The sequence below is a fragment of the Chiloscyllium plagiosum genome, chromosome 1 (genome assembly GCF_004010195.1).
Source record: "Chiloscyllium plagiosum isolate BGI_BamShark_2017 chromosome 1, ASM401019v2, whole genome shotgun sequence".
NCBI lineage: Eukaryota > Metazoa > Chordata > Chondrichthyes > Orectolobiformes > Hemiscylliidae > Chiloscyllium > Chiloscyllium plagiosum.
The window spans coordinates 147008303-147029877 of record NC_057710.1 but is presented as its reverse complement, the minus strand read 5'-3'; the positions used below and the strand labels follow the sequence as shown (position 1 = coordinate 147029877).

The 21575-nt window shown below is 41.2% G+C and overlaps 1 protein-coding gene across 5 annotated transcripts in view; it reads left to right on the top strand.

Moving 5' to 3' along the window:
* march1 (membrane-associated ring finger (C3HC4) 1) overlaps positions 1 to 21575 on the top strand; it is a 574835-nt gene that overhangs the window by 212385 nt on the left and 340875 nt on the right. For all 5 annotated transcript variants that reach the window (XM_043698895.1, XM_043698903.1, XM_043698949.1 and 2 more), the window contains one exon: positions 2524 to 2735. In XM_043698895.1, coding sequence (XP_043554830.1) covers positions 2637 to 2735 — 99 coding nt within the window. In that variant the 5' untranslated portion in view covers positions 2524 to 2636. The remainder of the gene's footprint in view (positions 1 to 2523; positions 2736 to 21575) is intronic.

The window sequence follows — 21575 nt, the reverse complement described above, 5'->3', positions numbered from 1 at the left end:
TTTAAAAAAAGGGTTTTGTGATTTACACATGAAAGAAGTGAAACTATCACTGTATTCTAACAGATGAAAGGCTTAACAGACAATCAATTCTTCAATGTATAATTTAAGTTACATCACACTGCAAATTTTTGCTATAAACTCTGTGTTCCGATCGAGCCCTCCACAATCACCTGATGAAGGAGCGCCGCTCCAAAAGCTAGTGTGCTTCCAATTAAACCTGTTGGACTATAACCTGGTGTTGTGTGATTTTTAACTTTGTACTATTTTCTTTGTCATGTAAGACAAAATGGGACATGGTGTTAACTGGGCTACTCAACTGGTTTAATGTGTAATGAACAAACTAAGTTTGCCCTCATCAACTTAGAACAGGGTAAGGAGCTTTTACATAACAATAAATTCAAGATCAAGAAAGGTCAGTCGGAAGAAATATCCTACATCTGTGGTGTGAGATGTAATTTTGTTAAGAGACGGTATTTGTTTTCCTGCCATAATGTTTGCATAAATTTCCACCTTTATTTCATATGTAGAATATGCATAATTTGTATAAAGTCAAGTTGAAATGTGTCAGACAGCTGTGTCTCTTACAGCTTTGTAGATTTCCTTGGTTCTACAGCAAATTTGATTGAAAATGCTTCCAATGAGCTAGCTAGAGGCATACAAACCTGATCAAGTTTGTTTGCGCAAGTGAATGTGCCACCGCTGTTCAAGTTGTCACGTTCAGGTGTTGTCAGGCCCAGAACACCTCAGAAACAACGCCAAGGCTGTTATTGAAGTGCGTGGGCTGAATATTCTCATTTGCTCGTAGATGATGTACATTGCCGCCACTGCACACTAGTGGTAGAGTAAGGATTGTGTTCGGTATGGCTCCAGCATGTGGAAACGTCACCCCTCACCCTCCCTGGTGCTTCACTAGAGTTCCTGAAATGCCACGTTTGGTAAAATGCTGCTTGATGGCAATGACAGTCACTTTCCCCTCACATCGAGAATTTAGCGGTTTATGTCAGTTTTGGTTGAAATAAGGTCTTGAACTGAGTGGTCTTGTCAAAACCCAAACTAAGTGATACTTAGTGAGTATCACTTGATAGCATTATCAACAACATCTTCCATAACTTAGCAGAAATTGAGAGTAATAAGATAGGGTGATAAATGGATGGAATGAATTCGTCCTACTTCCTCTGAACAAGATAAAGGTGAGCAATTTTCCACAAGTCATATAGATACCAATGTCATATAGGTTCTGGAACTGCTTGACTTAGAACACGGTTTATTCTAGACATAAGTCTTTAGGACTTCAGCACTGCACCAGACTTCCTTGAGAATACCCTTCAAAACTACCTAAGAAACAAGGACAATAGGTGCATGGAAACATCATCATCTGCAAGTCTCCACAACCTGTTTTGGAATTATAACACCATTACTTCATTGTCATTGGATTAAAGTCCTGAATCTTCCTTCCTGATGGCACTGTGACTTGTACCTACACCCCATGGATTGCAGCAGCTCAAGATGGTAGTTCACATCATCTGAAAGGTAATTGGAAAATAAATGCTGACCTTGCCAGTGATGCCCACACCCTGCGAGTTATTAAAAGAGAAAACTCTTTCCAAAGTTTATGAATGAAAGATGGAGAAAGTCAGTCAGAGTAGATGAATAGAAGAGGGATCTGGTTTGCCCACTGGAAGACTTCAGGTCAGAAGCTAGGGTGATATTCCAATTCAGTTAACATTTATTTTGGTGTCTATACTAGAGTGCTTCTTCTCAAGAGATTAAAAATCTGAACATGCTTGTCCTGTTAAAGTATAATCAATTATGCAGTGGTAAACAACTCAACTGCAGGCGTTTGTGGATTGGAAGGGATCTATTAATGGTGAAATATAATCTATAAGTTATTAGTTGCAATTTTGCAGCAGTAATGACGAATTGCACTTTGAACTTTTACAAAGCGAGTTTCTGCTCAGCAGGTCATACGAAGGTAATAAGCTCTGAAGAGCTTATCTCTGGAGTCTTTTTACCTCACATTCACTCAGTGCTATTTCTCAGGGTAGCCAAGGCTATTCGCATCACAGTGATCTAAGTAGATTGAATGCATGAACTATCCAGCAGGCTGTCCGAGCTGCTCCAGAAGAAGGGGATTTATCTAAAGAAGGGCATTAAGCATTTCTGCCTGTTTACCCATTCAGTGCATCTCTAGCCATTTGGAAAACTCAGAGGGACAGCAGCTGTCACCAAGAACTTGTACCTTATTTGCCATGACAAGAAGAATTTTATAATAGGTGCCTGACAAATCTATTTTTTTCCTGTGCCATGGTTTGCAAAATGTACAGTAGAATCCTGTTGGCAGAACTATTGGAAGTGAGTGAAGGTGAATGCATTTTCATCAGTATTTTGGGGATATCAGGTTTTGCACAATCTCATTTTTGCGTCATTCAAGATTGAAAGAAAAACACGTGAGGAATTTTGGTATCCACCTTCACTGTGTGAATAGCTGTGTGCTTTATACTTGTGTATCTGATTTATTTACAGAATGGAGCCTGACAGAAATAAGAAGTGAACAATCATGCAGTTGACTTACCTGGAAGAAGTGGTAATATTAGTGATTCATCCAATCTGGTACCTAACATAACCTCAACTGGAACATGCCACTGCAGCAGATCTCAGTCGTCCCAGCAAGGGAAACCTGTACTAATGGCAAGAGTTCAACAAGCAGGAATAAAGAAAAGAGCAAGGATATGGAGGTAAGGAAAAGCTTAATTTAATCACCACAGACACTTCCCCAATGGCATTTAATAATGCTGGCTCTACAATGTCTAACTGTCAACTCAGAATGTACGCAAAACAATAAGTACTTAATATAATCAAAGGATATTTAGGTCACATGGAATATTTAAATATTTGTCAGTGTTCCAATAAAACTTGCAAAAAACTCATTTTGGAATGGCACCAATGGGGTTAACATCATGTTATATGTTCCTAGTTCAGTGCATCCTGCTCTGAGGCTTGAGGACTGTAAACTGAAGCAAGTCTAAAGAACTCAGCAGCAAGCAGAAGAAAATTGCATAGAAATAACGACATGCATTTGGGTTGCTTGACTCAACTATTCCATGTAGATATTTATTCTCCATGCAAGCAATGATCTTAATTTCATGGGCCTGTCCAGTTCCTTTATTCTTACGCCACCATTTTCTCCCTGGTCCTGAATGTTGGCTTGGGTCTAGATCTTTCCTGGAGCTCTTTATTGTATCTGTGGTGGAAATGCAGAGAAGTGATAGCAGTTCCAAGATTTTTAGTCCATACACACTGCTTTGAATGACAACTTCCAGTATACATTCCAACCAATTCTAATCACTGAGAAGAATTGACTTCCTTGTGAGAAATTTTCTCAAGTTTACTTTTTGCAATGTGGTCTGGTCAACAACTTGGGATTTTTAAAATTTTCAGGTGTGAGGTATGAATTGTTGTTCCATGTATAGATCCTATTTAAAAGAAAAGATTAGTGTAGGAATGTTAAAGTTGAGTCCTGAGTGTCAGGTGGGTGATGTGGGTGTGGTGCATCGAGCAGTGTGAGGTGCATGGTGTGGTGGATGAGAGATGCGGTGTGCAATTCAATCACCATGACTACCCAACTGAAGTCATTATTAGCAGGTCATGTTCTGGACCTTGAGAATCTTTGCTACCCGGTCCCATTCAGGAAGCTGTTTCCTCCCCTTGATATGTTATTCCTTCTCCCTCATAACTTAAATGATTATTCTTCATCTTAGTTCAGCTGCAGCTTCCTTTTAAAGGACACAGTGCCTTTATAAATGGAAGGCTGCCTGAAGCAAGTCATTTCTAAACGACAATTCTAGATTTCTGAATCACATAGAAGATTTCAAAGGGAGAAATAGAATCTAGGAGCGTGTGAAAGCCATTCTTGGTCACAAAACAATGATGGAAGTGATGTCTAAGGACAAATGTTTAGATAGAATTCCTACAGTGTGGAAACAGGCCCTTCGGCCCAACGGGTCCACGCTGACCCACCGTAGAGTAACCCACCCAGACCCATTCCCCTATATTTACCCTTACTAATGCACCTAACCTACACACCCCTGAACGCTATGGGCAATTTAGCATGGCCAATTCACCCAACCTGCATATCTTTGGACTGTGGGAGGAAACCGGAGCACCCAGAGGAAACCCACGCAGACACGGGGAGAACGTGCAAACTCCACACAGACAGTCGCCCGAGGCTGGAATCAAACCTGGGCCCCTAGTGTTGTGAGGCAGCAGTGCTAACCACTGAGCCAACTTGCCACCCCACAGTGAGCAAATGTGTAAATGAAGACATCAGTACCCACAATTGGAGCGATTAAATTTCCAAATCAAGTTTGTTTTTATGATGACTCAGTTCAGTGCAACTTTGCTGCAGTGTATAATCTCTGGTCAGCTGACTGAAAAATATTGAGAATTATTCAGACTTTATTGCCCACAGAGAGACAATCAGTGTGCTTCCACGTATTGTGCCCCCCTGAGCAATGTGTTACTTTACTATGCAATGCCATTTCACAGTGCAGAATAAATCTCCATAATCATATTTGCATAAAGTTTGCATACAATTTCATCAAGATGTTACTGAGAAAAAAAAGCTTTGTGTCAGGCAATCAGTGGAAGGTCATCAGCCAAGGCCCACATTCTTCCCCTCTCAGCTAGAGCATCTAAAATGTCACTTAAAAATAAGTTTTAGAATGAAATGCCATCAAATGTAATGAGAACCCTCCACCTCCCAGCTCTTCCAAGAGTAGGTAAAGCAAAATCCTCACCAAAAAGAGCATTGTGTGCAAATGCCAAGTTTTGCATTGGAGTGCACTCAAGTCAGAATTAATTGGGATGGTAGTGCTATATTATGTATCAGTGCAGCATGATAATCGGGTTCCTGTGCGACAACTTGATTTCAACGAAAAATATTGTGGCAGGTTCAGACTGAAAAGAAAGATTTTCCTGAGTCTGTGGCCATTGTATCCCAGAATGTTGGAGTACACCACAAATCAGGAGATCGAGGTGGATGGAACTCACACTGTGAAGCAGTCCATCCTGTGTTCTTTTTATTTAAATCGATGGGGTACAGATTCCTTTTCAGATTCCAACCCATTTTTTTCCAGGTGGTACAGAGCACACAGGCTCACAGTGTTTAAGGTAGTATATTCATGTAGTTAGAGAATTAGCTTATGGGCAGGAAACAGAGAGTGGGATAAGGGATTTTCAGGTTGCGACCTGTAACCAGTGGCATTCCAGAGGGATCAGTGCTGGGGCCACAATTGTTTACAATATAAATTAAAGACTCAGAGAGAGGGAGTGAATGCACTGAAGACAAATTTGCAGATGACAGGAAAATATATGGAAAGGCAGGTTGCAAGAGGCAAACAAAGATTACAGATAAATTTTGATAGGTTAAATATGAGAGCAAAAAATTGGCAGATGGAGTATAATTTGGGATAATGTGAAGTTGTTCATTTTGGGAGGGACAGAATGACTTAAATGGAGAAAAAAAAACTTCAGAAGTGTTACTTGCACATGAAACACAGAAAGCTCCAACACAGTAACAGCAGATAATCAGGAAAGCTAATGGAATATTGGTCTTTATTTCAATGGGACTGGAGTATAAGAGTAAGGAAGTCTTACTGAAACTGTACCAGGAACTCTGTGTGCGGAACTGTGGCACAGTGGTTAGCACTGTTGTCTCACAGCACCAGAGATGTGGGCCCAATTCCCACCTCAGGCGACTGTCTGTGTGGAGTTTGCACATTCTCCTGGTGTCTGCGTGGGTTTCCTTTGAGTGCTCCGGTTTTCTCCCACAGTCCAAAAAAAAAATGTGCAGATTAGGTGAATTGGCCATGCTAAATTGCCCGTGGTGTTAGGTATGGAGGAATGGGTCTGGGTGGGTTGCGCTTCAGCGGGTCGGTGTGGACTTGTTGGGCTGAAGAGCCTGTTTCCACACTGCAAGTAATCTAATCTATTCAACTCAGAATAATTTCATTTTACATAGCATTGCAATATAGGCAGTCTGAAACTGGACTCCCAGAGCAGTTAGTGAAAATAAGTCTGCTAATCAAACTGCAAAACAGAAGTTGATTTGGTTCTCCTTTAAGCTCTGTATTAATGTTCAGATTCATTAGTAAAGGTTAAGAATGTTGCATTTTCCAAAATTGGTAACCAAGTCCAGAAAATACAATCAACAGATTCTCAAAAGTTGCTGATAAATTTGCTGAGTTTATTCGTCTAGTATTCGATTGAAATGACTTCATTTCAATTTACATCAAATGATCTGCATTTGTTGAATACAACCGTAGAATTTAGTATTCCAGATTGAATTTGCACCTACCCTCATTGAGGTTAGGTCCTAATCACTTGCCCTAATTGCTTTTGTCAATTCTAAATATTGTAATGAAGTGCTGTTCAACCATATATACATGAGCCAGAGATGTCAGCCATCAAATGCTAAAATATGAGAGGTAAACCTTCCCCTAATTTTCAAATCCGGGGATTTGAAGTAGCAACGTTACCTACTGTTAAATCTTTAAGAACATTTTGGTGGTAAAATTATATATTTCTTTTGCAGAAAATATCCCTCTGAATGAATATTAGCCTCTCTGATGGTCTTTATATCCCATGTACACATTCAATACAATAGACAATAGGTGCAGGAGTAGGCCATTCTGCCCTTCAAGCCTGCACCACCATTCAATATGATCATGGCTGATCATCCTCAATCAGTATTTTGTTCCTGCCTTATCTCCACAACCCTTGATTCCACTATCCTTGAGAGCTCCATCCAACTCTTTCTTAAATGAATCCAGAGACTGGGCCTCCACTGCCTTCTGGGGCAGAGCATTCCACACAGCCACCACTCTCTGGGTGAAGAAGTTTCTCCTCATCTCTGTCCTAAATGGTCTACCCCGTATTTTTAAGCTGTATCCTCTGGTTCGGCACTCACCCAACGTGTTTCCTGTGAACCTACGCTGCACTCCCTCAATAGCCAGAATGTCTTTCCTCAAATTTGGAGACCAGAACTGCACACAATACTCCAGGTGTGGTCTCATTCATATGGTTTCCAGACCCAACCAAATGTAATTAATAGCTGTTAACATGAAAGACGGTACCGGCATTTTACAGGTATGAACGCCGAACGCCTGTTAACAGTTCATGAGCTATTTATACCAACATAGTCCAACAAATCCATCCAAAGTAAACAGCTGTGCACCCAGGCTGATTTGTCCAAGTATTAAACGCCTGTACTGTCAATCAGAACAGAGCCTTCCACACATCTCCGTCCAAAAGTAATCAGAAAAGAAATCGGACCAAAAGTCAGCTGGTTGGCCCCTTGAGCCTGCTCCACCATTCAGTCGGCTCATGGCTGATCTGGTATTCCTTATGTCCACTTTCCTGTGTTTTCCCCATAACTCCTGATTTCCCCATCTAATCAAGAATCTATCTCAGCCTTAAATACACACAAGGACTCTGCTCACTCTGTGGCAAGGAGTTCCAATGACTCTGAGAGAAAAGATTTCTCTTTGTCTCAGTCTTAAATTGGCACCCCTTTATTCTGAGACAATCCCCTAGACTCTCCCATGAGACAAAACATCCTGTCAGCATTTACACTGTTAAGCCCATTTTGTTTCTTATGTTTCAAGAAGATTAACTCTCATTCTTCTAAGCTCCAGTGAGCAGAGACACAACCTGTTTAATATTTGCTTATAAGACAATCGCTCCATACCAGTGGTAATCCTAGTCAGCCTTCTCCAAACTGCCTCCAGTGAAATTATACCTTTCCTTAAATAGGGGACCAAAACTGCTCATAGTACTCTAAACGTTGTCCAGTTCCTGGTACAGTTTCAGTAAGACTTCCCTACTCTTATACTCCAGTCCCATTGAAATAAAGACCAATATTCCATTAGCTTTCCTGATTATCTGCTGTTACTGTGTTGGAGCTTTCTGTGTTTCATGTGCAAGTAACACTTCTGAAGTTTTTTTTTCTCCATTTAAGTCATTCTGTCCCTCCCAAAATGAACAACTTCACATTATCCCAAATTATACTCCATCTGCCAATTTTTGCTCTCATATTTAACCTATCAAAATTTATCTGTAATCTTTGTTTGCCTCTTGCAACCTGCCTTTCCATATATTTTCCTGTCATCTGCAAATTTGTCTTCAGTGCATTCACTCCCTCTCTCTGAGTCTTTAATTTATATTGTAAACAATTGTGGCCCCAGCACTGATCCCTCTGGAATGCCACTGGTTACAGGTCGCAACCTGAAAATCCCTTATCCCACTCTCTGTTTCCTGCCCATAAGCTAATTCTCTAACTACATGAATATACTACCTTAAACACTGTGAGCTCATAACTTATGACTTAACCATGTCGAATGCCTTCTGGAAGTGGACTTGCAAAATTCAGGTATCTTTACAGCATTATTAAAGCAAGTGATCACCGCTAAATCAGAATCATTTATTTTCTGTTCATGAGGGATCTATATCCTTCTTAATGGAAGCAGACAAGCAATGAGAACCATTTTTCTCTTTCGCCACAGGGGAGGTCCAGAAGACTGGACAATAGCCAATGTTGTTTTTTCATTTAAGAAGGGCAACTGGAGTAATCCAGGAAATTATGGGCCAGTGAACCATACACGGTGGGGAAATTCTTAAAGACAGGATTTTCTCACATTTGGAAAAGATTGGACTTATCCAAGAAGAGCTAGCCAATTGGATAAGAACTGGCTTGAAGTTAGAAATGATGTGAAGGTGTGGTGTTGGACTGGGGAGGGCAGTATCAGAAGTCACATGACACCAGGTTATAGTCCAGTGGCAAAGGAGCAGAGCTCTGAAAGCTTGTGATTTTAAAAAAAAAACCTGTTAGACTATTAGCTGGTGTCCTGTGTCTGAGTTTGAAGGTAGAAGACAGAGGGTGGTGGTGGAAAGTTATTTTTCAAACTGCAGGCCTGTGACTACTGATGTGCCATAAGGTTTGGTGCTGGGTCCAATTATTCATCATTTACATAAATGATTTGGATGAGAAGTTTGGAAGTATGGTCAATAAGTTTGCAAATGATACCAAGATTGGTGGTACAGTGGACAGTGAAGGTTATCTGGGATTGCAGCGAAATCTTGATCAATTGAGCCATTGGGCTGAAGAATAGCAGATGGAGTTTAACTTAGATAAGTGTAAGGTGTTACATTTTGGTGCGTCAAACCAGGGCAGGACTTACACAGTGAACGTAAGCCCAGGGGAATGTTATAGAACAAGGATATCTAGGTGTTCAGGTTCATAGCTCCCTGAAAGTGGAGTCACAGGTAGACAGGGTGGTGAAGAAGGCTTTCTGAATGCTTGCTTTCATTTATCGGGGCAGTGAGCGCAGGTGTTGGGAGATCCTGTTGCAACTGTACAAGACATTGGTAAGGCCATACTTGGAGTAGTGTGTGCACTTCATCATTTTCATCTTCATCATTTCCTCAAAAAACTCAGCCAAATTTTAGAGGCAAGACCTTTTCCACACAGAGCCTTGCTCACTATCGCTAATAGTCATAAAGGTTTATAGCATGGAAACAGGCCCTTTGGCCCAATCTGTTCATACCACCCCAGTTTTCACAATTAGTCTAATCCCAATTGCCTGCATTTGGTCCATACCCCTCCAATCCTATCCCATCCTTGTACCTGTACAAATGTTTCTTAAATGATGAAATTGCACTTGCCTCTACCACTACATCTGGGCAGCCCATTCTAGACACTCACCACTCTCTCTGTGAAACAACTGCCTCTGTGAACCCTTTTGTATCTCTACCCTCTCTCCTTAAACCCTCTCTCTAGTTTTAGACTCTCCTACCATTGGGAAAAGCTGTTGGCTATCCTCCTTAACTATGCCTCTCATGATTATTATAGATCTCTATAAAGGTCACCCACCAGTCCCCTATGCTCCAGGGAAGGAAATGTCCCAATCTCTCTTTAACTCTTATTTTCTAGTTTGGGTAGCATCCTGGGAAATCTTTTCTGTCCTCTTTCCAGTCTAGTAATGTGCTTTCTATAGTCTGGTGACCAGAGCTGCACACACCATTTCAAATATGACCTTATCAACATCTTGTACAGCTGCAACAAGATCTCCCAACACCTGTACTCACTGCTCTGATTGATGAAAGCAAGCATTCTGAAAGCCTTCTTCACCACCCTGTGTACCCAAGACTCCACTCTCAAGGAACTATGAACCTGTACTCCAAGGTCTCTTTGTTCAGCAACACTCCCCAGGATCTTAAATCCCTCCCTGATTTGCCTTTCCAAAACTCAGCCCCTCATTTATCTAAATTAAACTCCATCTGCCACTTCTTGGCTCATTGGCCCATCTGATCAAGATCCCATTGTACTCTGAGGTAATTGCTGTCCACTACGCCTCCAATTTCGGGTTCATCTGCAAGCATACTCACCATAGCTCCAATGTTTACATCCAAATCATTTATATAAATGACAAAAGCAGTGGGCCCAACACTGATCCTTGTGACACACTGCTAGTCACAGGCCTCCAGTTTGAAAAGTAACCCTCCATCACCAACCCTCTGTCTTCTACCTTCAAGCCAGTTTGTATCCAAATGGCTAGTTCTCCCTGTATTCCTTATGATCTAACCTTGCTAATCAGGAACCTTGAGAAACCCCTACTGAATCTACATAGATTACATCTACCGCTCAGCCTTCATCAATCATCTTTGTAACTTCCTTCAAAAAACTCAATCAAATGTCAGACGAAAGTGTGCAGCAAACCACAGGACCTTTATGAGGTATTAGTGTACAGAAAGATCTTAGGGTGCAACTCCTTAGCTCCCAAAAGTGGCAACACAAGTGGATAGGGTGGTAAAGAAGGGGTGTAGCATGCTTGCCTTCATTGGATGAGGCATTGAGTATTAAAGTTGGCATTTCACATTACAACTGTGTAAAAAAAAACTATGTTAGGCCACATTTGGAGTGTTGTGTGCAGTTCTGGTTGCCACGCTATCAAAAAGGATGTTGAGGTTTTGGAGAGTGTGCAAAAGAGATTTACTGGGATGTTGCCTGGACTGTCAGAATACTTTTCTCCAGGATGGAACTGTCAAATACCAGGGGGCATAGGTTTAAGATGAGAGTGGTTACATTTAAAAGACATGGGAGAGGTAAGTAATTTTTTTTTAAAAAGCACAGAGGGTGGTAGGTGCCTGGAACATGCTGCCAAGGGAGGTGATAGCCACAGATATGATAGCAACTTTTCAGAGGCACTAGGACACTCACATGAACAGGTAGGGAATAAAAGGGATCTGGGCCACATGCAGGCAGATGGGTTTAGTTTAGAGTGGCATCAAGGTAGCACAGACATGGCGGACCCAAAGGATCTGTTCCTGTGCTGTACTGTTCTGTGTTCTGTTTGGCACAATAAGTAAATCCATTGCCCTATTCTATATATTGGAGCAACAAATAGAGTTCATGTGCCATTCAGAGGTGTATGCAAAAGATTCCTGAGCACCATTTATAAGATCTAAGGGATTCTTCCTGTGTTCTTACCAACAGCTATTTCTTATACACCACCAAAAAGAAATTCTGGTCATTACTATTTTACCTTGTGGAAATTTTCAAATTACCATATTTCCTTAATTACAGCAGTCATTACGCCTTAAAAGGTACTTTATTGGCTGAAAATGTGCTTTGAGACAACCTGTGATCATGAAAAATGCTAAATAAATGCAGGTCTTTCCTCACATAGTAATGGTGCCTGAGGAGCTAATTATATTCAATCTGCAATAGATTTAAGTTAGTCCGTGATATTCTTTCTTTGCTGTGATCCATTAATAGGACACGACAGCTTGGAAAATCTGTTTTACCAGAGTAATAGTCTTCTGTTCTAAAGGAGTTTAATTTTAATTAGAGAGCTGCATCAGTAATCACATAGGCCTTGTGATTATGAGAGAACTGGATATAATCATTTGAATCCGTGCAATGTAAATACACCCTATCTTCACCTGTTTTCACATGTTACGCTTACTTAACTATCAAGGAGTGTCAAAATGTAATTTCGTCAAGTACATTTCTGAATATGTAATTCTACTTTTTGAATCAATGTTTTAATATTTGTTTTCTGACAACTATTGTGAAGGTCAATATACTTGGTGGTACTGAAAAAGAAGAGATCTACAAATGCGTGAAATCTGAAATAAAAATAGCTAATGCAGGAAGTACACAAATGGCTCTGTTAAATGTTAATCTGCATTTAAACTCTTAAGTGGAGATCATTTTAGCAGTAAAGAAATAGAGGAGGAAATTTCAACCCTAACTATTTGCCAAAAACTGTAAGTTGGCAATTTAAATAGCCCAGGTCATTAACCAGTAATAAGGAAGCTACCGTTCAAATTGCAGTAAAAGCAAAATACTGCAGATGCTGAAAATCTGAAATAAAAACAAAAAGTGCTGGAGAAACTCTGTAGGTCTGCCAGCATTTGCAGAGACAGAAATAGAGTTAACGCTTTGAGACTAATATAATTCTTTGTCACAACTTCAATTCCAAATCACCACCTGCAAAGAAGGCTCTTCTTCATTGGCAGAGGGACAGAACACAAAAGTAAGGATATAATGATGAAACTATGTAATACTGGCAAGGCCACAGCAGGAATATTGTGTGCCGTTCTGGCCACCATATTATAGGAAGGAAGTAATTGTTCTGGAGAGAGTGCAGAGAAGGTTTACTGGCATGTTGCCAGGGCTGGAGAATTTTAGCAATGGAGATTGAAGAGGCTGAAGGTCATTTTCCTTGGACAGAGAAGGCTGAAGGGCGACATGATTGAGGTACACAAAATTGAGAGAGGTAGAGATAAAGGATACAGGAAGAACCTTTTTCCCTTGGCAGAGAGTTCAAAAACTAAGGGTCGTAGATACAAGCTAAGTAGCAGAAGGATTAGAAGGAATGCCAGTGAAAGCCTTTTTTTTTTGAAATACAGAGGTTGGTTGGAATCCGAAATTCATTCCCAGAGTTGGTAGTGAAGGCAGAGACCCTTAACTCTTCCAAAAAGTATCTGGATCCACATCTTAAAGTGCTGCAAATTCCAGGGGTATTGGAATCCTTTAGGAAGATGGGATTAGAAAGGGTATCTGGCAGTCTTTGGGTTGGCATGGACAAGGTGGATCGAATGGCCTACTTCAGTGCTGTATCATTTCTATAGTTCTAACCTGTTCCACTGTGAAGGTGCTAAGAAGGTCTTTCCAAAAAAGTGGCTTTGCTGTACAAGTACGCATCGGGTCACAAAACCATTAAGGCCACCATCCGCAATTATCACACTTAGTTTCCCAGCAATTGGATCTCCAAGTTTGCAGACGACAAAGCTGGATGGGCAGGTGAACTGTGCAGAGAGTGCAGAGATACCTGTGATTTGGGCAAATTAAGTGAGTGGGAAAATATACGGCAGATGAAAAATAACGCGAAGATATCCATTTGGTCATTTAAAAAAAACACAGGAAAGCAGATTATCGGCTGAATGGGGATGGACTAGGAAAAGTGGAGACACCAGAATATCCTTGGACGCCAGTCATTGTAAGTAAGCAGTTGGCGAAGAGGGCAAGTGGCATGTTGGCCTGCATAGCAAGTGGAGTGGGGTACAGGAACGGGGATGGTCTTGCTATTTCCATGTCAGGATACCATGGGGCTTGCAGGAGAACATGCAAGTTTTGGTGTTCCCTACATTTGCTGCCATAGTTCTTAACTTTACAAGTCACAAGCTTGGAAGATGCTGTGGAAGTGATTTTGGGAAGTTGCTGCAATGCATTCCGTAGTTGATATACTGCTGCCACTTTTAATTGGGTGAAATAAATTTTTACAGGAATGTTAATTTTTTTAAAAATGCATGAGTATTAAAATGAATAGAGTCATAGAGTCATAGAGATGTACAGCATGGAAACAGACCCTTTGGCCCAACCCGTCCATGCCGACCAGATATCCCAACCCAATCTACCCGGTCCATATCCCTCCAAACCCTTCCTATTCATATACCCATCCAAATGCCTTTTAAATGTTACAATTGTACCAGCCTCCACCACTTCCTCTGGCAGCTCATTCCATACACGTACCACCCTCTGTGTGAAAAAGTTGCCCCTTAGGTCTCTTTTATATCTTTCCCCTCTCACCCTAAACCTGTGCCCTCTAGTTCTGGACTCCCCAACCCCAGGGAAAAGACTTTGTCTATTTATCCTATCCATGCCCCTCATAATTTAGTAAGCCGCTATAATGTCACTGGCTATTAGCAGCTGCTCCTTTTTTGAGCTATGCTTGTTTTTGGAATAATTACAGTGGTTTTAATTTTCAAGAGAGTGCGAGAGTTAGAATTACGAGAGAGAAGCAGATTACAGATTATAGAAAAAGAGAGGAGCAGCACGTGGAGGGGTTTGAAATGATGAGAACTTTTATAATCAAGGCATCACTTGACTGGGAGGCAATTCATGCCCAAGGGAGATGGGTAAATGGAGTTAGTTTTTGGAGGATACAACATCAGAAGCAGACCAGGGGGTTGTTAGAATGGAGAAGTCTTGACTTAATGGTATGGATGAGTATTTCAGCAGCAGCTGATCTGAGGCAAGGTGGCGTCTGTTTATGACTAGTAAAGGAAATAGGTGGTCTTAGTGATTGTGTATGTATATGCCTAGAGGTTCAAGTATGACTGAAGGTTACAAACAACATTCTTTTATGTATCAAGAGTGGTTTTTACACTTGAGAATATTATGCTAACAGATACTGCCTCAGACAATAGGCTTTCAAGTTTTTTTTTAAACTGGAGTGGCCAGTTCTCCCAGCTCAACGTTTCTCTGGTTTGATTTGGTTTAGGCAGTTTGACACTGCTGATCCAAGAAAGATCGACATCTCTCTCTTTTAAGACCCTGTGTTTGATCTTTCCTTTTGTGCCAAAGGATGTTTGTCGGGATTGTTGCAGGAACTTGGAGCAGCATCATTAAGTTGGGATAGTCTGCTGGGTTTTCGGACAGGTTATGTTTTTCTGTAATCTGTTCTCTTTTGTTTGAGTTTCATTCAGTAATTTTGTGAATGTATCCTGTTTTGTTTGAAACCGAGTGGTTTAATCAGCTGGATCCCTCCTGGAATATTCTCTTTACACCTGCTTAAAACAAAGAGCAAAGTTAGCGTCTGGGCTACTTTCTGGAAATGTTTTGAGGGGGTCTCACCTTGGCCTATTACAGTTTAATGACATTGGTTTCAGTGGATATTTCTTTGTCTGATTGTCAACATAGGTCAGGTGCATTTATAACAATACAATATATAATTCTAAACACTACTATATATGGTAATCAAATATACACAAGGCTGTCATATCACATTATTGAAAAAAACTAGACTATGAACTAAACTATCACTTAATTCTAGTTAGTCTGCCCTCCATGTTTCTCTGTATATGCCTCTCTCTCTCTCCTTTTGTTGTGACAAGGGATAATCTCTCCTGCTTAATTTAAACCAGCAACACAGAAAAGATTTATACCGTGCAGAAATCTGTGAAAATTCACAAGGCCAAGAACTATTTAAAGTAGAAAATAACTTTATTTCTTAAAGTATAACAGAGAATGATTAATTAACATCTATTTACAACTCCTTCCTCTTTTACCTTCCCCTTCTGTCATACTAGTCCTATAAAACCCCCCGATTACAATTTACAAAACAAAACCTCTTTGCTCAAAACCGGGCAGCTTTCGGTTCTTCCCTGTATTCCTGTTTTCTTTTCCTCTTGGGTATTCTGTTTCTCAGGTTACTGATCGATAAAGGTACCTTTAAGAGAGCTTTTTTTCAGGCAGTTTTTACAGGCTGGTTGCTTGTCAGTTCTTCTCTCAACTGTTTAATTTTCCCCAATCTTAAACACCTCAAAGTATCAGATTGTGTCATTGGCTTTTAAGATTGTCAATATACTCAATTCAAACTAGATTGGAATTTGGTATTTTTGGGGTATAATTTAAACTGATTGGCCAAATTTGATTTTGTTTTTGTCTCATAGCAACTCAGCCAGTGCTATCTGTTCTGAACTAAATGTTACATTGTAAAGTCACTCAGTATGCTTGCCAAGTACTTCACTCTCTTAAAGGTACAGTACACTCCTACACCTTCATAATCCTATCTCATACTTATGTAACTAACTCCACCATTACTGTGCTATTTATACCCAGTAGGAAGCAGCTTTGAGACATCAATTCAACATTTTCAAATGGTAGACAGGTTAATATAATTCAGGAGTCACAAATGTACCAGGATGAATCAATGTTTAAACACTTGCATTGGTTGCCAATGTTTAAAAAGCACAATTATTCTGTTTTTTTTTAAAATAACTTGATATTTTTTGCTCTTCAGTGTTTTGTTGCATCGAAATTTCACTGTCTCAGTGATTCCTGCGCTGTTGCAGTTGGGTCATCTTGATGGTCCAGGTACTTTGTGCATCCTATGAAAGTCTTTAAATGTCACTCGTGACACTTGGCCGCAAATTCAGTCAAGTAGTGGTCATTAACATTATTTAAATGAGGATGACATGATGTATATCATTATGTATCACATTCCTGATGAAGGGCTTTTGCCCGAAACGTTGATTCTCCTGCTTCTCGGATGCTGCCTGACTGGCTGTGCTGTTGACTCATCATGTATATCAAAACCATTCTGATGGCTCTATCCTTTGAACACATATAAAAGCAAATGGAATTGATATTTGATAACACAAGAGAATACTTCATAACTCTCAATACTGGGAATGTTTGTGCTGCACTGGTAAATGCAGTTAAAATTGCTACACCTTCTTGGTTTATAAAGCTATCTTATCTTTTGCAACTATAAAAATCAAGAGTGATCACATTTAAGTTCAAACCGAGTCAACAGTCAAAGTTATAATGAGTGTTACTGCCAATAGTTGAGTGGCATGACTTTGGGAACAGTATAAACCACGCCTCGTTATTCCAAAGTCTGCGCATGCTACATAAAAAAGACTTTACATCTAACTATTTGTACAATAATGTTTATACAACAATGAATTGTGCAGTGCAGTGATTCCATGGTTAGCGCGGCTGCCTCACAGCGCCAGGGACCCGGGCCCTTGGGTGAACTGTCTGTGTGGAGTTTGCCTGTTCTCCCTGTGTCTGTGTGGGTTTCTACCAGGTGCTCCAGTTACCTCCCTTAGTTGTAAGAAGTGCAAGTTATGTGGATTGGCCATGCTAAACTGACCATAGTGTTCAGGGATGTATAGGTTGGGTTCATTAGCCATGGGAAATGAGGGTTACAGAGATAGGGTAGGGGGATGGGTCTGGGTGGAATGCTGTTCAGAAGATTGGAATGGACTTGTTGGGCTGAATGGCCTGTTTCCACACTTCAGCCATTCTAGTCAAATCACCACTCTTTGACATTTAATGGCTACCACTGCATTCCCCACTAATCAATATCCTGGTATTTCTCATTGACCAGAAACTCAACTGAACTCACCATGTGGCAAGGTGCTGGGGAGCGTTGCTGAACAATGAGACCCTGGAGTGCAGATTCATGGTTCCTTAAAAGTGAAGTCTCTGGTAGACAGGATAGTGAAGAAGACATTGGTATGCTTGCCTTTATTGGTCAATGCATTGAGTATAGGAGTTGGGCGAACATGTTGTGGCTGGATAGGACATTGGTTAGGCCACTTTTGGAACACTGCATGCAATTCTGATTTCCCTGCTATAGGAAGAATGTTGCAAAACTTTAAAGGGTTCAGAAAAGACTTACAAGGATGTTGCTAGGGTTGGAGGGTTTGAGCTACAGGGAGAAGTTGAATGGCCTGGAGCTGTTTTCCTGGAGCGTCAGAGGCTGAGGGGTGACCTTAATGAAGTTCGTAAAATCATGAGGGGCATGGATACGATAAATAGACAAGGTCTTTTCCCCAAGCTGAGGGAGTCCAAAACTAAAGGGCATAGGTTTAAGGTGAGAGGGGAATGATATAAAAAGGGACCTAAGGAGCAACTTCTTCATGCAGAGGATGGTGTGTGTATGGAATAAGCCACCAGAGGCTGGTATAATTGCAACATTTAAAAAGGCATCTGGATGGATATATGAATACAAAGGTTTTAGAGGGATATGGACCAAATGCTAGCAAATATGACTAGAGTTACTTAGGATATCTGGTTGGCATGAACGAGTTGGTCTGTTTCCTGAACTCTCTGACTGTATAATACAATGGCTATAAGAAAAAGGTCAGAGGCTAGGAGTACTGCAACAAGTAGTCCACCTCCTGATTTCCCAAAGTCGCTCCTCTATCTCGAAGGCACAAGTCAGGAATGCATTGGAATGCTCCCCACTAGCTTGGATGTGTGCAACTGCAATACACCAGAAACTTGCCACCATCCAGGAGTAAGCAGCCTGCTTGATTGGCATTACATCCAGAAGCATCCACTCTCTCTGCCACCAGTACTCAGTACACATTGCAGCTACTATCGACAAGATGCACTGAACAAGTTCCAAGATCCTTCGAAAGCACCTTCCAAAAACATGATGACTTCCACCTAGAACGACAAGGGCAGAAAATGCATAAGAATACCACTACCTGCAAGAACACCACCCCCCCCCACCCCACAGCCGCTTAGCATCCTGATTTGGAAATATATTGACATTCTTTCACTGTTGCTCAGCCAAAATCTTTGAATTCCCTTCACAATAATGTTGTGGGCCTACCTACAGCTCATGGGCAGCAGCAGTTCAAAGGCAGGTCACCACCATCTTTAAAAGGTCACCATGCTGACCAACTGACAATGCCCATGTCACATGAGTGACGAAGTAAATTGTATTCCAAGAATAAATATTATTTCAAATGGTCATTGTTGAAGAGGAACTGTCAGATCATACTAATGATTAAGGAGTGGCACAGGTGGCTCAGTGGTTAGTACTGCTGCCTTACAGCACCCAGGGACCTGGGTTCGATTCCGGCCTTGGGTGACTGTCTGTATGGAGGTTGGGATTTACATTTGGGGCAGCACGGTGGCTCAGTGGTTAGCACTGCTGCCTCACAGCACCAGAGACCCGGGTTCAATTCCCACCTTGAGCAACAGTCTGTGTGGAGTTTGCACATTCTCCCCGTGTCTGCGTGGGTTTCCTCCGGGTGCTCCGGTTTCCTCCCACAGTCTAAAGATACGCAGGTTAGGTGAATTGGCCATGCTAAATTGCCCTTAGTGTTAGGTGCATTAGTCAGGGGTAAATGTAGGGGAATGGGTCTGGGTGGGTTGCTCTTCGGAGGGTTGGTGTGGACTTGTTGGGCCGAAGGGCCTGTTTCCACACTGTAGGGAATCTAATCTAATGCCTCACATTCTCTGGTCACAGAGTCAAAAAGGTATTTACTGTACAGAAGAAGACCTTTCAGCCCCTTCTGTCAATGCTGGTCTTCTATGCGTAAATCTAGTCAGCCCTATTCCCCGACATGGAGTCTGTAGATTGGCAAAGTAATTAGGTCACGCATCCACCAATCTGGTTTCACAATCATTAATGGTCTTTGCTTTCGCAATCTTTGTAGGCTAAGAGTTGTAGGTCATTACCACTTGCTGTGAAGCAAACTCATCCTCGCATTCTGCCACATCTCATGCAAAATCTTTAGACAGGTGTCTTCTATTTCTTGTAGCATCAGTTAATGGGAACAGGTTTTCCTTGTTTATATTATCTAAAATAGTCATAATCTTCCCTTGTGTTCGTTATTGGTCAGAGTATTGAGTTCAGGAGTTGGGAGGTCATCCTGCGGCTGTACGGGACATTAGTGAGGCCACTGTTGGAATATTGCATGCAATTCTGGTCTCCTTCCTATTGGAAAGATTTTGTAAAACTTGAAAGGGTTCAGAAAAGATTTACAAGGATGTTGCCAGGGTTGGAGTATTTGAGTTAAAGGGAGAGGCTGAACAGACTGGGGCTGTTTTCCCTGGAGCATCGGAGGCTGAGGGGTGACCTTATAGAGGTTTACAAAATTATGAGAGGCATGGATAGGATAAATACACAAAGTCTCTTCCCTGGGGTGGGGGAACTAGAGGGCATAGATTTAGAATGAGAGGGGAAAGATATAAAAGAGACCTAAAGGGCAACTTTTCACACAGAAGGTGGTATGTGTATGAGCTGCCAGAGGATGTGGTGGAGGCTGGTACAACTGCAACATTTAAAATGCATTTGGATGGGTATATGAATAGGAAGGGCTTGGAGGGATATGGGCCGGGTGCTGGCAGGTGGGACTAGATTGGGTTGGGATATCTGGTCGGCATGGACGGGTTGGACCGAAGGGTCTGTTTCCATGCTGTACATCTCTATGACACTCTGACTCTATGACCACCAAGGAGCAAATATGTTGTACAGGTTTGCTGTTTAGCAATGTTAAAAGCTACCCTTGTAAAGGCCTTACAGAGTTACGACCATTTCTTTTAATCTTCAAAAACACTCTGATCTCAACATGTTTCCTTCCCAAGCACCAAGCAAGAACAATTTGAAATCCACGACAATTATCTCAAAAATTCAGACCTCTGATCAGGAAAGACAGCAAAAGCCAAAGAACTTCTCCAAAAAATGCAAAAACTGCTCTAAGTATAAAATTATACACGATAAACGGACCTTTGTGGAATGATGATGACAAGTGATGGCAGCTACAGTGGATGGTTGGCAGAAACCCTGACAAAGTAATGGAACATCCAAGGCTTCCACTAAATGTCAAAATCATGCCAGAAGTTTGGGACACCCATTTTGTTGAGAATTTGAAAAAGACAAAGTTTGCATTTTTAACATAGCACTTCTCCCAATAGCCAGATGTACCAAAAAATTTCACAAACTATCAAGTGCTTTTTCAACTAAACTTATTGTTGAAATGTGGGAAAACCGGGGTTTTGCATCCAATTTCTAATTTTGGTCCCCTTACTAGAGGAAGAAGGTAGTTGAATTGGAAGCAACTCAGAGCAGGTTCAATGGATGTTTATCTTTTGTCAAGATTGAGTAATATAGGCCTGTACTCTGAAATCTAGAAGACAGAGACAAGATCTAATTAAGAGGTACAAGATGTGAAAGAGATCGACAAAGTAGACAAAGAAAGGTCGTTTCCTCATGTGGGAGGATTGTGTGGAAATGAAAAGTCAGTTTTAGGATGAGGAGTAGCAAATTTAAAACAGATGAGAAATTACTTCTCTGAAGGGGTCATGAATTTGTGGAATGTGATGGATGCTGGGATTTGAGTAAATTTAGGGAGGAGATAGACATGGAAGGGTTATTATAAGAACAAGAAAGTGGAGTTGTGGCCAAGATGAGATCAGCCAGGATTGTATCAAATGGCAGAACAGACTTGAGAGACTAAATTGCTGACTCGTGTTCCAATTACTTATGTTAGAACATAGAACATAGAACAATACAGCACAGAACAGGCCCTTCGGCCCACGATGTTGTGCCAAACATTTATCCTAGCTTAAGCACCCATCCATGTACCTATCCAATTGCCGCTTAAAGGTCACCAAAGATTCTGACTCTACCACTCCCACAGGCAGCGCATTCCATGCCCACACCACTCTCTGGGTAAAGAACCCACCCCTGACATCACCC